The sequence below is a fragment of the Pholcus phalangioides genome, unplaced genomic scaffold (genome assembly GCF_987345545.1).
Source record: "Pholcus phalangioides strain wild (caught in Gottingen) unplaced genomic scaffold, Ppha-v1.0 ptg000009l_1, whole genome shotgun sequence".
In the NCBI taxonomy this organism is placed as follows: domain Eukaryota; kingdom Metazoa; phylum Arthropoda; class Arachnida; order Araneae; family Pholcidae; genus Pholcus; species Pholcus phalangioides.
Genome location: NW_028301602.1, coordinates 9625264 through 9642229, shown reverse-complemented (window position 1 = coordinate 9642229; position 16966 = coordinate 9625264). Strand labels below are relative to the sequence as shown.

The window sequence follows — 16966 nt, the reverse complement described above, 5'->3', positions numbered from 1 at the left end:
CTTTTCAAACACTAGATTAACTCCCTCTTCTACGGGCACATTTTTTTGTCCCACAGAGATGTCCACAAAAAAGAGGTTTTACTGTATATATTTTCTTTCGTTTTTCTTCTGTAAATATTTTTATACACATTAAAAACAATGCATTAGTCCCCCCCCCCCCCACCAAAGGGGTTTAGACAATTTGCTTTGGTCATTCTCAGCAAATTCTCGCTTTAAAGAGTTTTTGATAGTAGCTTGGCGTTATTTTCCTTGCATATGCAGGATTTTTTTTACTCCTACATACAACTTGGGTGTTTTTTTCCCACCATCAATTTGTGCATGTGCCAATAACCGCCCTGTACATTGTATTGAATTTAAACTTGGTTCAAACATTGTCAATATACAAGGTTATAGTTACTTTTCAAGCTTTTCTTTTTTAAAGAAAGCTTTAAAAAAAGAGTAAAAAAGTAATTGTTTGTAAGAGTGAAATATATGTTTACTTAATCATGAATATTGCTAATGTATACCTGAGGCAAGCTAGCCTGCAACTGTCGAGCCAAGGAATCTTTCTCCTTCGCAAGATCCTGCATCTTCATCTGATTCTCCGCAAGAGTTTCCCGAGTATCTCGCAAAGTCTCCATCAGTTTATCTCTCTCGTCAAGCATATTCACCATGAGCTGCTCAAAATTAGCGTCATCCCCAGAGAATTGCCCACGTTGACTGAGGCTGTCCTCAGAAATTGTGGGCATAACATCACACATCATATTCCACATTTTTTATATCCCTGTGCTGATGATGTTATATTGGTTATCAAAACCAATATACAACACCCAAATAGATATTTAATATATATATATATTCTCGAGAATATCCTACACTCACAAATTATCAAATAGACTTAAGAGAGGAGAATATATTCCTCGATCATCATCATCATCCTTTCTCCGACGAATTATTAAATGCACCATAATTAAATGTCTCTTAAAACCCCTACACATAGCACAGCAAAGATACATGTATGTGAGAATTTTTCTCTTTTAAAAAGACTTCTCTTAATCTCCTTAAAAAAAGATGAGATGATGGAGAGGATTATTAAATGGATTCATCATCATCGTCCTGTAAATAAAGTTTTGATCACTGATGAGAAATTCGGGGATGATCATCATCCTTTAAATTGCAATCCGATCCTCTCGCTCTCACACAAAAACGGCATCTTTTTGCACATTTTCAATCACAAAGATGCACATCACGAATACATGTCAATGGTGAACACTCAAAAACGACCATTTTTATCACCTTTTCAATAGTGGAGAAATCTCTCTCTCTCTCTCTTTCTTTCCCTCCTTTTCCCCTTCACTCTCTTCTCCCCTTATTTCCCCCCAACCTCTGATACACTGCACTCTCGTACCCAATGGTGATCACTCATTTCCTGGCGTGAATGGACGGAATCAAAACATCTAAAAATGATTATTATATTTTCTTGAGTTTAATTAGTTTAATTAAAAATGTAATCAGTTTTAGAGTTTTAATTTTCCATCGTTTATTATCGTTAGCTTTTGGTTTCGAGATGTCTGACGTCACGACATATGCGCAGATTGTTTATGAGCACGGACATCAGCTGTGATCACTTGACCAATCGTTACAGATTTCTTAAATAACCTTATTTTAATGTCAAATGAAAGACAGATTTTGATTGGCCAATTTCATGATCAAGCGTCCTTGTGAAGCAGTCCTAGCCGTCCGTTTCCCTTCCTTCCTCCGATCCCATCCCACCGTCCAGCTGAAAAGCAGGTTGGGGGCTGCAGTATGTTTTGGGCAGTGTTTATTATTTTTATACATCCCTCTCCCCCTTTTTTATAGTCAAAATTTATAAAAGCGATAATTTTTTAATGATATTATTTTTGCATATTAATTATTAATCTTGATGTTTGTTGAGGAATCAATCTCTTTTTTATAAATTATGCCCAGGAAAGGCCACAAGAAGAACGCTTACGTAAGTTTTGCTTGTTCAGGTAAGTAAACATTGTGTTATTTGTTTATGAATCTCATAAGTTCATTCTCGAAGTTGATATTTAGCTAACGAATTTACGAAAGCTTCTTAAATGGCTAAATCCTTATACAATGCTATATTGCTCTGCGAAGAATTTATGAAATAAATCTAGAGAAACGTGTGAAAACTGAGCAGTGCGTCGAAGCCGGGATTCTCCCCAAATCCTGCATTGGGGCCTCTGGGTTTGGCATGTTTGGTAGGCCCCCTAACCAGAGACTTTTTGAGGGCTCGTCCTTCCCACTCTATAGTGAATTTATAGCGTGAAAAGAAAAATAATCGTTACACACACACAACTAGATGCTTGGTCACCCGAGGCAAACGCACATTTTGACGCCCCCTTGTAATGTTGAAAAAGAGGTTTCGGAATGAAATTTGCACCCGCTGAGGTTCAGCGCCCAGGGCACAAGACCTGCCTGCTCCCCCAGTTGCGGCCCTGCACGTGCCGCAGGACTGGAGCTCTGTCAGCTTCACCCTTGGGGAAGTTATGGTTCTAGCACCCGCTATGTTTTACAGTGTGCTGTTGAGCACCCACATAATTTATTCAGGCATCGAAATCTCAATCCGGGTATTCCTAGGAGTGGATTTTTCTGCACCCACGGAAGCCGAATAGGATCATTTCACGTAGGCAGAAACATGTAACTTTATCATGTGACACGTTTGTGTTTTCCTAGCATGGCTCATCATCTGTTCTGTTATTTGCATATCTCCTTATTTTTGTCATTTTTTAGCACAATAAATAAGGAGATGGAAAGAAAACACAACAAAAAAGAAGAAATCAGGGAAGCAGGCAGTGCACGGTGCATTTGACTCCTCAAGAAGCAGTTTAACTAATCATGGCTGACGTAAAGTGCTGCTGTGAGATGTGTTTTGCTCTGTAGGAAAACCAGTTGTACCACCTTTTTCATTAGTGAGGGGACGAGATTCAAGTGGCGCGGAAAACCTACTCCTAGGAAAACCCGGCTTAAAGCTATAACTGATCATCCCAAGGCAGATTTAAGATAGATTCACATCTACAGACTCACTATTTCAGTTGAAAATGTAAAAATTTGGAAGAGCTATAGTGTAATCCTGTGTTGGTGGTTGCTTTCTTTGGCGAGAAAAAAGTTCAAAAATATAAATGAAAAGTTGTCAATAGTGAAATGGACACAACCAAATAAAGTGGAAAAATGATGATAAACAACATTAAAACAAGCATTCTCAGACTAAAGGAAAGATCGAGACGAAAAAAAAATATCTTAGGGTCATTCAAGTATTACTTAAGCATTGGGGGAAAGGGGGGATTTGAAGGTTGCTTACGTCATCAACCATCCCTTTTTGAAGATATGAAATATTCTAAGCTGCTGACGAAATTTTGCTGACGGGGGGGGGGGGGGTCAGTGTTTTTGCTGACAAGGGGGGGAGGGGGTCAAAAATGGCTGAAAATCTGCTTATGTAATACCTGAAAGGCTCCTTAGACTAAAAACAGAATCAACATTGAAAATGAAGCAACATGTTGTAAAATTAGCTACGGTTAAAAATAAATGGTCTATGGGAATTCCATGGGCTGCAAAAAAATATTCTTTTTTGTTATAAATATTCTTAGGATAATATTTAAAACATGATCCTGGAATAAGAACACAGGACTTTTTAGTAATAATAGACTACATACAGGACCACATCTGGGGGGGGGGGGATAAGGTGGGTCTTGTTTCCCAGGTGCCTTAAATTTCCCCCTTAACCTCTCCTTCAACACTATAGAGCAGTGATTCCCAACGTGGGCGTTAATGCCCCCCGGGGGGGGCGATGGAATGTTCCAGGGGGATGGTAGAAGCTACGGGTATAACATAGGATTCTATGGGTAAGATTGTGTTGGGGGGGGGTGCGCGCTGGGAGAAAAAAATTTCTGAAGAAGTGAGCGATGGGACAAAAAAGGTTGGGAAACTATGCTATAGAGCATTTAGTTGTGGCCCTGGCTGCATACATACAAATAATATACAATTCTGTGAAATTTAATAAAAACATGGTTGCCTGATTAAAACTTGTATAGCAACTGGTATGCACAAAAAAAGTAAAAAATTGCAGTGCAGTGTCTTTATTTAATTGTTTCCATGGTTAAAATCCCCACAGTTTTTGACTGACAATGTCAGTCAGGAGGTCACTTTACCACACACCAACTCCAGTCATATATTGCCATATGGCAATTTGGAGTTGTGTGGGAAATGTAGGGGTCATCTATCGGTTGTCACCTCAGGCTCAATAGGTAAAGAACTTTTTCTGATGTTCTTTTGACTGGATTCAAACCCATGGACCTTACAGCAACGTTCATAGTGTAAGATGAGCATATTACCACTGTGCCATTTGGGCACAAACTTCCTCAAATTCTTTGTCCGGAGGTACTGGAATTCTGTTTTTCCTGCTTTTTGTTCATTGAAATGCTGTGAATTTGTTTAAACAGCACTTCTTTGTCAAAGTTCAAAATAAAAAACTTCATCACTGAGATTTTTTAAAATTATTTACAAGCTCTCCCATTTCCAGAAATTTTTAGGGTTCCATGCCCTTTGATTCCCTCCAAACTCCAAAAAAACTTTCACAGAACCCCTAGTTGGACACACTGGATAAATGTCAAACTGAAGCACTCACTGATGAGCTGTACATCAAGGAGACTTGAGTTATGTCTCTTGGATTTCATGTAGCGAAGGGGATTATAATGAAATGATATGCATGGATGGAGGGGAAAAAAAACATGTATATGATTCCTATATATGTTTGGAGTTAGTGGGGAAGTGCTGACGAAAATTTGCTGACAGGGGGAGAGGGGGTCAAAAATGGATAAAAATCTGCTGATGTGTGTAATACTTGAACAGCCCCTATGTAGAGGCAGAGGCAGCTTAATTGAGGGTGCGATAGGTTTCTAGAGGCAGGAACTTACATAGGCTTTAGTTAGACCCTTAAATTTTTAATAATTTCCTACGGTATAAACTTGAATGACATCATATTTCTGAGCCGCACTTTGATAACTGATATCTTGAGAAAATGGACAGAGCATGGGAACTTTAATACCAGAAACAAGAATATACTCTTTTACAAGGGACAAGTGTGAAATTTGGTACCCCCCACCTAGTAATTCTTCTGGAATGATCAGATGGAACAGATGCAGTATAATCCCGATTGCCAAGGGTGCCATAAGTCGCCAAGGCCGGTGTAATGGAGCTAGGTTGCTGTAATTTCTCTCGCTTCTATTCCAAATAAAATTGTTTCAAAAAAAATTTCCCTCGTATACTTTTTGTTATACTTTTTTTTTTCAGAATGAATAATGCTGGCTAATCAGTAAGAGCTGTAATGCAGATTAAGTTATCTGGCATAATTTAGAATGGTATAATGATCATGGATCAAGGTGCATGACAGTTTCTTCAAAAGCAGGATGTGTGGTCGCAGACATTTTGTACAGTTGAAAATGGTGTGCAGCTTTGTATTAAAAAAAATTAATGTTTCGCACCCGTGTGACAGGTAGGCTTGAGCCGACCTTACCCTACGGGTTATAGGTAACCTAACATGAACTGTAGTAAAGATAAAAAGAATCCAGTTTTCCCGATAAGAAAAAAAATTCGTTTGGAAGCTGCTATGAACTGAACAGCGAAGTCCTGCTGTTGTGTTGAAAATTATTGTTGTGAGACATTGAACAAACTGCAGTCATTCAATTAAGATGAAAATACAAAAAAAAACACACACATAGAAGACATGTTGCCACACACATGAAATATAATTTGCACTCTGGGGGGGGGGGGTTGTGCACTAGATTAAGAAAAAGCCATGAGGGGACTACTAGATTACCAACATATAAATAATCAAATGAGCTCAGGTTGATTTTTAAGTCAATTATGACTTGAATTCTTTTAGCCAGAGTTGACATGTTTTAGTTATAAGTTTGTTACCTTATATAGTAGTTTTATGTATTTTTCTTTTACAGATGTAAAACTATCCGATTTTGCCGACGGACAAGCATCTGCACTTAGACGAAAACCTTTGGTAAATTCATTGGCGAGAGAAGGTAACTTTTTTTTTTACCCTCAACAATTTTTATTATGAATTCTATAGTTATATTCATACATTAGCAGCAGTATGATCCAAACAACTCTGATTATACTTGTTTTTAAGCTGCAGTTACTGGAACTTTTGGTTTCTTGCGGTTTCCCACTTCCGGGTGCAAATGCAAGCCGGCCTTCCACATGAAAAACTCTCTCAGTATTGTGCAGGTAAATCTTCAACATGGTGCATACAGGACATGAAAATTGCCGCTGTGGTGATTGAGTGGTCATAGTGATGGACTCGCATCACGAGGATCCGGGTTCGAACCCCACCGTCGCCACAGTGGTGGTCGGCTAAAGTTGGTTTTCTATGGTTTCTAACTTCAAGGCGCAAATGCCAGCCGATCTCCCCGTTAAAAAGTCTCACCACAGAGAGCAACAGGCCTTCAACATTACAAATATTCAATCATTACATTTCACTCACAATTTGAAGTATAGATGGCAGCACTGAAATATCAAACAACACTAGCTACACACTCAGACTGTTAGGTGCACTCACTTTGTCCCAGGCTCTGCCACGAAGCTGGGCTGGAAGAGATTTCAGCAACGGGGTAAGCCCGGTGGCAGAGCCCTTGGTGTTCATTCATTCAGGACATGAAAATTAAAGCATTTACCCTCTTTACTTCAAAATATGGAAGACAGATGGCAGCACTGGTAATAAGTCAAAACAAGCACAACTCTGTCAACATAAATTACGGTTATCAGAGGTCTTGTCGATGTCATTTCATCTTACATTTTAGAAAATTTGCTGTGTTTCCTCTTTTTAGATTTTCCCCGAAACATTTTTTCTGGGGAAATTTTTTTTCACTCTGAAACACATCCTCTTCATTGATATGAGTTTTATGTGTTCTTTTCATCATGTTTACGCACTTTGACCAACGGCTGTCAAAATTCCTAGAATACAAGAACCTAAATTGTGTCCAAGCCAGGCAGATGCTATTCTAACCATGGGCAGCTTCATATGAAAAACACAGCCCGAAAAACATCTCTGGAAGAAGACAACCCGCAACATCAGTTTTACGAGTACTGTATCACTGTTTACTCACCAACAGCTAATGCTGTGTACACAAGTGGGGAGGTATTACCTCTTCCATTCAGAAATAGGATGAAATAATGCTCAATGCCCATTCCTATGGCAATTTATAAATCACCTCTGGCAAAAGAAGGAATGCTCCTGGACAAAGGCGTTTTGAGAGTAAAAAACAAAAGAGAATGAAAAAATCTCTTACCAGGGTTTACGTAAAGTAATGAAACTGAGCAGAAGCAAGGAGATACTGGTCGTAATTTGTTTTTATTTTTGCTCCAATTCATAATGTCATGTACTATCAAAGCATGACATGATCTTACTCCCCACCCGGTCTGAAATTCTTAAGGATTTTCTTTTTTGCTCAGCTTTGTGGTACCATCTGTTGTAGAAATTGGGGAAGGTGACGCTACCAAAGGTGCTTGCATAGACCTCCTCCTTTCTCAGTTTTTCAAGTAACCCTAACATACTTATATATTTGTTAGGGCAATGAATACACACACATTCCAATATGTACGATTTATTAGAAAGTTCACAGAGAAATATGTACGAGATGCATGTACAGTCAAGTAGTAGTAGTTACTGCTACTATTAAACTGCACATACACCTCACATATTCCATATTCTTCTATGGAATTGCCAATTAATGGGTACATATCAGAATGTACATGTATGTATTGTGAATTTATATGTAACATAAAGTTTGTTTCTGGGAAATACTTGTTCCTTGATGCTTATCAAGCGCTGCAGCCTGTCCTCTGAATTTGGAAGCAGGCAATTCTGCAGATTAATTTTTACTGGTAATAGTTACTGAATATTATTTTTGTAATTGCTTTTTATGCTATATGTTGCCATTCATGTTTTTCTTTAAAATATCATGGCACTGGTTGGTTATACAAACAATCACTCACACGCTTTTTCAAATTGGCACAATTGAAAGCGTTTTTTGATGGTAGCCTGGTATTTCTATTTATGCTTGTGATTCAAGGAGCAACTTTTTCTAAACTGTCAAAATACTTCCATGTAAGGCTTGGTTGTTATTTTCATTGCTAATTGGCAGTTGTCCCGATAAGCAACCAGTACCAAAATCACAGCAATGACAAAGTTGAATAATATTGAATCATTTTCAACTTTTTTTTTTTCCTGTGAAGTCAAGACTCTGTGCAGTTTAGAAAGAAAATGGTACACAGAGGAAAGTACAAATTTTGATGATGATGATGATGAAAACAGTGAGGATGCCTCAGTCGTGGAACATCATGGCAGAAGTATGTAGATATTTAATAATATTTCTACTGCAGTGAAACCTGTCTAAAACAGACATTGTATGAGATGGGAACCTGTATTGAACAGAACAGAGGAATAGTCTTGTAGATAATTAATTCTTTTTCAATAATGATAAATCTCTTTAAGACGGAAACTGTCTAATGCAGAAATGGAAGGCATGATTTAGTCTATTCTCAGATGGAAAACATGCTGAAATAGAAAGAATTGTTTGGCCAAGTGCTTGCCTTTTGAATGGGGAAAAAAAAAATTGTACTGATCATTTTTTTTTGTTGGGAACGCTTTTCCTTGAAAAAACGATGAACGCTTATTATTGTATCTGAACTGGTTCTGGAAGTAAGGGATTGGTTTTGGATGAAAGCAGATTTTTACTGTCCAAAATTTAGTGAAAACCTGTTTAGCACTTAATTTATGATGAAATTATGACTTTTGTTAGAAAACACTTGTTTCTTAGAAAATGTTGATAATTTAAACTAGTTTGGGAGAGGAATAGGGAAAGAGATTGAATTGTAGAATCTTTTCCTTTTACAAATGATCTCATTGTGACTATTTTTAAAAAGGTATGTGATTCCCCCAATTTTTTTTTCAAATGTGACACAATGCACAGAGATAATCTAACGCCATTCCGATACTAGTTTAGACTACTCACATAACAGTTTTCTTTCGTTCCGCCTCTGCATTTTTTCTTTTCCTACATGCCCATGTATTTTTTTGCACCCAGCACATTTTAATCATCAATCAGTGAGCCGCTGCAGTGTTTATCTTGTTTGCATTTTTTGATTCTCTGACATCGTTAGCTGTTGACCAGCATTCCTGAATCTTCATTATAATACAGACTTGATTTGATACTCTTATATTAACACATTTTTGATGGGAGATATGTGGATTTAATAAGTAAGTGCCACTGCAGAACAATTTATAAGAATTTCAAGAACAAGTGCAAAAAACACCATTGTCAGAATTTTTACCGTAGAACATTTCCACTCAGCCGAGGGCTCATTGCAGGACAATGCAAAACATTTTGCTTTGTGGGGAGGGATGCATTCATTTTTCACAAAAACAATAGTCTGAGAATTGATTGAACTATGTGAGTATTTTTGCCATTCAGTAGAGGATGAAATAGCAGTCAGATGTATAAATGCATGTATCAGGAATAAGTGTTTCACACAGTTGGTTCTCATTATTTTTCGTGAATTTTATACCAAATATATATATATTGCAATGGGTTAATGCATCTGATTTAGATGATGAATACTTTTTAAGTTCTTTGGGCTCAGATACTGATGTTTCTGCTGAAGATAAATATAGTAGTTATTGAAGATGTTAGTAATTAAAATAATAAATATTGTATACTTTGCATTTATAGATAAAGCTTCAAATTTTCACAAAATAACCATTTTCTAATCTTTATATCAGTGAATCCCAAAGTGTGGGTCAATGAACTGGAGGGAAGATTCCTCAAAATAAAAGCATCTAAATTTGAAATTCATTTTTATTTAAAAAATGTCAAAACTAGAAAATGTCATTACTCAGCTGAGCTAATTACCATGCATCATACATTGCAATTTTATCAAATTCTACTTGTACAATAATCAGTATACCAAGTTTTAATAGGAGCTACAGGACTAATAATAGCTACAGGGTGACTCAGAGAGAATCGCCCAATTTCAAAATTATGTATTTCTTATAAATTAAAAACACAGAATAAGTAATTTTGTGATTATAAGGGAAAAATGATTACGTTTTGCGAACAATTTTGGTCGATTTGAAATGCAGAACGGGGTATGAAAAACCGAATTTTTTAAAATAAAAGAAATCTGATTTTTTTCATTAAAATTAACTGACTGCTTATTAAAACAAATCTTTTAATCATTAAGAATGCATATTTTCACATCACCTGTTTTTTTTTCTCCTAATTGCTCAACTTTAATTCATAATTAATGAATAAACAACAAGCAAACTATAAGCGAAGAATACGAACACCACAGAAATCTGTTTATGTAACATGAAAGATTGTCATTGAGCACAAATCAAATTCATGGATTAACTTTTTTTTTCTCACGAACCCCCCATCCCATTAAAGTGAATGAGTGGTGGCAACTCAATATCATACATCCAGTGCAGGCATCTCAATTCACTTGGATATACAGCCAAAGGGCCATTTAGCATCAACTAAATAAAACAAATTCTATATCAGCAAGATTGTTTCTTGCATAATTGATAGACGTGTTTCCGACTTGCATGATGTTGCTTAATAGTTTAACCATTTTTTATTCTTTCACAGACTTAATGAGTGTTTGTAAAAAAAAAAAACGAGCAAACTCAAAATTTTAATACCAAAAGTGAAGTCAAAAGCCTAATGATATCTATGTTGGTACAACATCTACTATTATTTGGAATCGGCAATTAGGGCAAGGCTTTATACAAAAAAATTATTCCTCTGTTTTTTAATCATGGGAATTCTAGTGCCACATTGCAACACATTGAATATAATGCAGTTTAGCTTCCTATATTTTTCTTCAATGTTTTCCATGCACAAAATCCAAAAATAGAGCAGCTTTTTTTCTGCACTGTATCTAGGGATCAAGTTCAAGTCTACATTTACCCCAAAGATCTACTATACTTTTAATTGCAAACTTTATCACATATCAGTAACATGCAAACCATACCACGTTACATTTACTTCAATGTCATTAAATTTATGTAAATAAAAAAACAATTTATAAATTTTGTGATTTAAATCAATATTTTTTTTAATAAATTTTAATTTTTTTTAATGAAGCCGATTTAAATCAAGCTGATTTAAATCGGCATATCCTGATGCAGAATCATTTTGAAATCAGAGGATTCTTTCTTAAACACCCTGTACATGAGAATCAAGGAGCATACGCCTCGATACACTTCCATCTTTGCATAAGGAATGCCAAGTACATAAAAAAAAAAAATGTTTATATAATATTGAAAAAAAAAATTAAATATTGTTAAAAGTCAATATCGCCTAATTAAAACGAACAATCATTCCGGACAGCCCATTTACTGGCAGAAAAAATCAATTTCCCTAAAATTCTGGACTCATATGATGAGCTGTCGCGATAAATTTTTTGGTCAAAAGGGGAGGTTGCGCTTCAAAAAGTTTGGGAACTACTGCTTTATATTGATACAAAATTAATCAGGAAAAAATGAATTCTCAGTTTTGATGAATTTTTTGAAATATATAACACTGTCAAAGGGGTTAATATTTGGTAAACATGTTTTATGTACTTTTAGAAAGACGAAACAAAACAAACCGAAAAGCAGAGCACTCCAGATCTGATGGGAAAGACTATCCTCTGGATTTGTGGTTCATACTGTCAGAATACATAAAGCCAGAAGATGTGAAGACGTTCTCCTTGCTGTGCAAATCTTCTTATCGAGTGTGTCAGACTTACATTTTTTGGATTAACCTTTACAAAAGGTAATTTAACAATGTTCTCGGGAAAAATTTTATTCAAATTCAGTCATCTCTATAATCATACAAATCATATATAGTAAAGGTCTGTTATAACGAGTACAGTTTATAATGAGAATCTTGCTATTACAAGTAATTCGCAAGTTATAGTCAAAGAGCTAATGTTTGAGCAATATGTTGAATATACCAAAATATTCGCATATAGAGTTATTTATGGACAAAAATCGGAACACATTCACTGTAACAGAAATTGAAAAGCATGTTTTTCTTTCCCGTTCTTCTTTGATTAAAATCAAGCTCATTCTCAAATCTTGTTTTGAAATAGAGTATCTGCTTAATATGATCACATCAGGACTCTGGGTTTCTTATAACTATAACTGAGAAAGCCCTGTTTGCAAGTACAATGGGCATACATCCCATTTGTGTGAATGGGATGGCATGGTAAATTAGTATTGTTAAAAATGGAACAACTGTTTTTTTTCCCACATAATTAATTTCAAAATGTTCAATCATTCCATCTTTTCCCCCTTTGACTTAGACAAACAGGACTTTTCCTCCTTTTACATTAAAATTATGCATTTAAGTTATTTAGCCATTGCAGGACATTATAATGGAACTAATTTACCTCACAACATTTTTTTTTAATGTACAGTACCTTTCATTGATCCCTTGAGAAAGCTTCACAGAAAAAGAAATTTTAATCTCATTAACTAAAGAAATTGATCAAGAACTGAAGGAAAGCACTTTTTCCCCCCATCATAAATTTGCCTCCTTATAGGATGCAAAAGCAGCTTCACAGCTAATACTATGGACTGATTACGACATTAAGTATAGAAATATTTGTCAACAAGGGAGGAAGGAGACATTACCTTCTAGCCCCCTACAGTCTTGCAGCCTGATAACTAAGGCTCAGATTTTTATGCCCCTAAAGATGAAATATCATTGCTGATTGGTAAATTCAGGTTTTTTTAACTTATCAGCAACAACGTTTCACCTTTAGGGCATAAAAATCTGAACGATATCTTACAGGAAAAAAAATGAATTCAGTTAAACCTTCATTTCAGAATGCGCAAAAAACCTTTTGATGGGAAAAAAATTGATATTATCCGAAGTCCTGATTACTATGAACAATATTTTTTTTTCCATGTTATGATATTTGTCCATTCCGTTCAGTGCCAGTAATAAGACTCAAATGATAACATTATCTGTGATTTTAATAAGCGGCATCAAGTATAGTTATTGTGTAAAAATATTTGTGTTTGAATCTGAAAAGAGCTTTCACTGCATCAATTAAGTTAATGGTATGTATATTTTTTTTTGCAGATATTATTCCAAGACCGAACAAAATCTCCCTCAACGTCTGCAGCCCCGTTGTATTGAAAGACCTTACTGCTTGAAAGCCTGTGTTGTCCGTTCACTGTACTACCTGTACCCCAAATTCTCAAAAAAAGTGTCGAGCCCCTCTTCCAGTGATATCTACAATTTAATCAAGTTTGTGTGCATCTCAATGTGGCGATCACAGAAAAATGGAAAGTGGCTTTTCTGTTTCAAATTCAGATCTCAACACGAAAGCGTGCAGGCTACGAGAAGCACTAAGAAATCTGAGGATAATCGCTCTTGGGCAGTCTGGGATTCATACGACTACACTACACCGCAAGTACTCCTCGAAGACGTTAATACCAATCCGGAAGAAGGATGTAAAATTCTTCAGGTGACGTGTCCCAATTTCATTGCAGCCCCTGTCGTGATGGGTGGTCATTTAGCTGATATCAGGGTAACTTGCGCTCAGGACATGATCAAACAGAAACTACAACTCACATTTAGTTTTTCAAACTACAAGCAGCCACGTAAAAATATGCCTAGCCTCGGCTCTAGAGACTGTGGTGGAAATGGAGAGATATTAGTTTTTGAACCAGTGGAGAATATGATGATCATGGACTGGTGGCATCCACAGTACCCAGCATTTACCAGTTGAGACCACAAAACGAATTTGCATGTAAATCATTTCAGTTGAAAAATCTAATAGGTTCTCATTTAGTTATTAAGTGAATATGAAGAAAATCGTGAATCAAGTCTTTGAAATAAAACAGTGATTCATTTCTAGCCTGTTGATCGTGTTTTTCTTGTTTTATCAAAATATAGAATAGCAGTAATGATGCATTAACCTCATTAGATGAAACTGAAAAGAGGAATTTTTTTAGTTTATTAACAAAATTTCATGATTTTATCGATTTCTTTTGTGATTTTATCCGATAAATTTAAAAATACTTTCACGGGACCAATGTTTGGTGTAAGGGGCTGGCTGCATATTGGTTAGATAAGACACTTTTAGTAACATGATAGCAACATGCACTAATCATTGTATATACTCGTGTATGAGCTGACTCTCCCTCACTTCAGAACCATTAAAACTGCAATAAATTTAAAACCTATGTATAAGCTGACCCCTCAAAATCAGTGCATTTTAAGGGGAGCGAAATTTCATATATTTTTGTGCAATAAAGGTTACAATGAAAAATGATTCAACTTTCTAATCCATTTCTGATTCTCCAAGCTCTACATCAAAAGCCAAGTCGTCATATGGTGTGGAATCTTTTTTTTCAATTGTGCTGTTATCACTTTCGAAAAAAAGAGGTCTTAAAGTTCCATCCATTGCATTACTGATACACTTTTTTTAGATTAGATTTCATTGGAAACAATTCCATGCCTCATGAACCCACTGGCACACTAGACCAATATCGGGTTCCTTCAAGACAATGCTTTTTGTTGTTTCTTTATCTTTGGAACTCATTCATTTGGTCCACAAATTACTTAAATAATCTTTAAAAGGCTTGATGCTTGCATCGAAAGACTGTAAAATTGACATCAGTTTACCGGGTATCAAAGCCAATAACATTTTTAATTTTTTTTTTGATTTGGCTTCAACATTGTCGGTTCTGTAAGTTTTTAACATAGCTACAAAAATTACAATACTAATAGGTAATGCATCTATAGCTACAAGAATTGCTCTACTGATTAGTGACGCCATATAAAGTATTCCAATGAGACACGGGAGCTTCAAGCTAGCCATGTAGCTATATAGTTTGAATATGTGGGGTAGATATTTTTTCCCTCAAAAACTGACCCGTGGGTCCTTAGGTAAATTCCCTAAATTAGGGTTGGGCCCTAAAAATAACCCCATCCACCCCCTAAATTAGGGGAAAGCATTTTTCAACAAAACAAACTTGTATGCATATATATGGCAGTCGCATCAGTTTAGTCCTATTGGCCATGAACAAAATTTCAGGTAGTGTATTTGTTACGGGTGCAGGTACTTATGCCGGGCTCCCACTCAAAAAATGAGAAAAAGTAAGATGGGGAGGGTAACCCCCCCCCCCCACAACATAAAAAAAATCACTAACAAAAATTTTTTTGTATTTTTTTAGAGCACTATCTTAAATTCTTGTAAGACTGACTCGAGCCAAAACAAAATGACGGTTACACAAAAAATTTTTTTGGCCGAAATGGGGTATTAGCAACCAGATAATTCTTTTCTGTCTCTTCTCACAATATAAATTCTTTTTTGGAGTCTTCCACACTCCAGTCCGTCAACTCTCTTTGACAATGTGCACAGCAAATTATTAGAAGACAAGTACAATTTTTAAGTGACACTCCTTCGAGACCACTTTCAAAAGCACAGTGCAAAATGTGTAAATTACAAAGTCTGATATAAATAAGTCAAAGTGGACCAGATAGAAAGGGATGGACAATGCAGTAAAACTAACAGGATGTTCAAATTTTAGCACTCAATGTCAGTGTAATCGTTTTTGACAAATGAAACACTATCATTTCTATCTTTTTGCTGAGCATTGTAAATATTGTTTATGCCTATGCATGCCCTAAAAATACAGAAGGCAATTGAATGTTATTGGGCATCATCAGAGTCACAAAACCCAGAATAGGCCTATGTACCCAATTGCTTTGTTGGGCAAACTCTTATGTCACCTATACACAAAATGTGAACCATAATTTTGAAAGATAAATGTTGGTTACTGTCCAAGACCATGAAGTAGTAAGTACAAAATTATTTTTTTAACTAGGTAGAAGTTTTTAATCACTACTCTATTTGCTTAACCCTCAAACTAAGCAAATGAGAAATTAGTAAACCAGCAAATGGTCCCCCCCCCCCAAATAACTTTAAAAACAATACAATTTCTGCTTTGGCAGAACCATCTACTGCATTTGTATTTGGCAATTGTATCGATGATTCTCTCTTCAATTACACGAATTTTGTTGATAGGTTTTGGTAGAAAAGTAGGATGAGCGGGAGTCCTGACTTATGATTTGATAGTGGGTATTGGGTTCATCTATAGAGCAGATAGCGGGAAGAAAAAATGCATTTGGGAATTTAATTTTTTAGCAAAATTTTACATGATTAATGCCTTAAACATTTGACTATCTTCTGGCACTCCTACGAGATAGAGTGGAAAAAAAATCTGATGCCTTTCTACACATGGACTCTGAACATTCCTCCTGGCGTATGCCGAGAGCGTGTGTGCAAACATGTACAATCCTAAGGCGTTTGCGATGTCAAAAAGTTAAGCATGTTTTGTATTCAAGAAGTGCTGTTACCGACTTTTATATTGGAAGTGGATGTTCATATACCGCAGCAAGACTGTTAATCACTTTTCATACCACTTGTGATCTATTTTATTAAAAACACTGTAGCAATGAAAAATTAAATTGAAAACTGATGGATAAAATTAAAATCTACCAATCTTTATCCCTAGCTTTAGAGAGTGAGCCTCTGACCTAGCAGGTCTGGGTTCGAATTCAAATTTTGTCATTGGTGTCTGCTAACACTAATTTCCTGGACGAATCATACTCTTGGGAATATATATGTATCACATAAAACATTATTGTAATAAGATAAAGAATTGGATGCTGTTGTCTAAAGACGTTATAAATAATGCATGCCCTATTTCATCAGATACTGTGTTTAGACAAGTCTAATTGCAATGACTAACCAGTGTATGTTGTGCTATACAAATCAATATGAACAACAATGAATAAGCTTATCTAAAACTGTCTTGCCTAACCAGTATGCACTCAACTTTATGGTGGAACTGCATTAACAAAGT

At 35.9% G+C, this 16966-nt stretch overlaps 2 protein-coding genes across 5 annotated transcripts in view; one reads left to right on the top strand and one right to left on the bottom strand.

Moving 5' to 3' along the window:
- The window catches only part of LOC149081720 (liprin-alpha-1-like), a 132839-nt gene extending 131503 nt beyond the window's left edge, over positions 1–1336 (bottom strand). For all 4 annotated transcript variants that reach the window (XM_089237138.1, XM_089237139.1, XM_089237136.1 and 1 more), the window contains exon 1: positions 507–1336. In XM_089237138.1, coding sequence (XP_089093264.1) covers positions 507–752 — 246 coding nt within the window. In that variant the 5' untranslated portion in view covers positions 753–1336. The remainder of the gene's footprint in view (positions 1–506) is intronic.
- On the top strand, positions 1076–13949 carry fsd (transmembrane protein fates-shifted). The gene is made up of 7 exons (XM_089235667.1): positions 1076–1097; positions 1771–1783; positions 1948–1991; positions 5976–6056; positions 8269–8382; positions 11666–11852; positions 13170–13949. The coding sequence occupies exons 1-7, from the start codon at positions 1076–1078 to the stop codon at positions 13819–13821; spliced, it is 1113 nt and encodes a 370-aa protein (XP_089091793.1). The 3' UTR covers positions 13822–13949.
- Positions 13950–16966: the final 3017 nt, after the last annotated feature.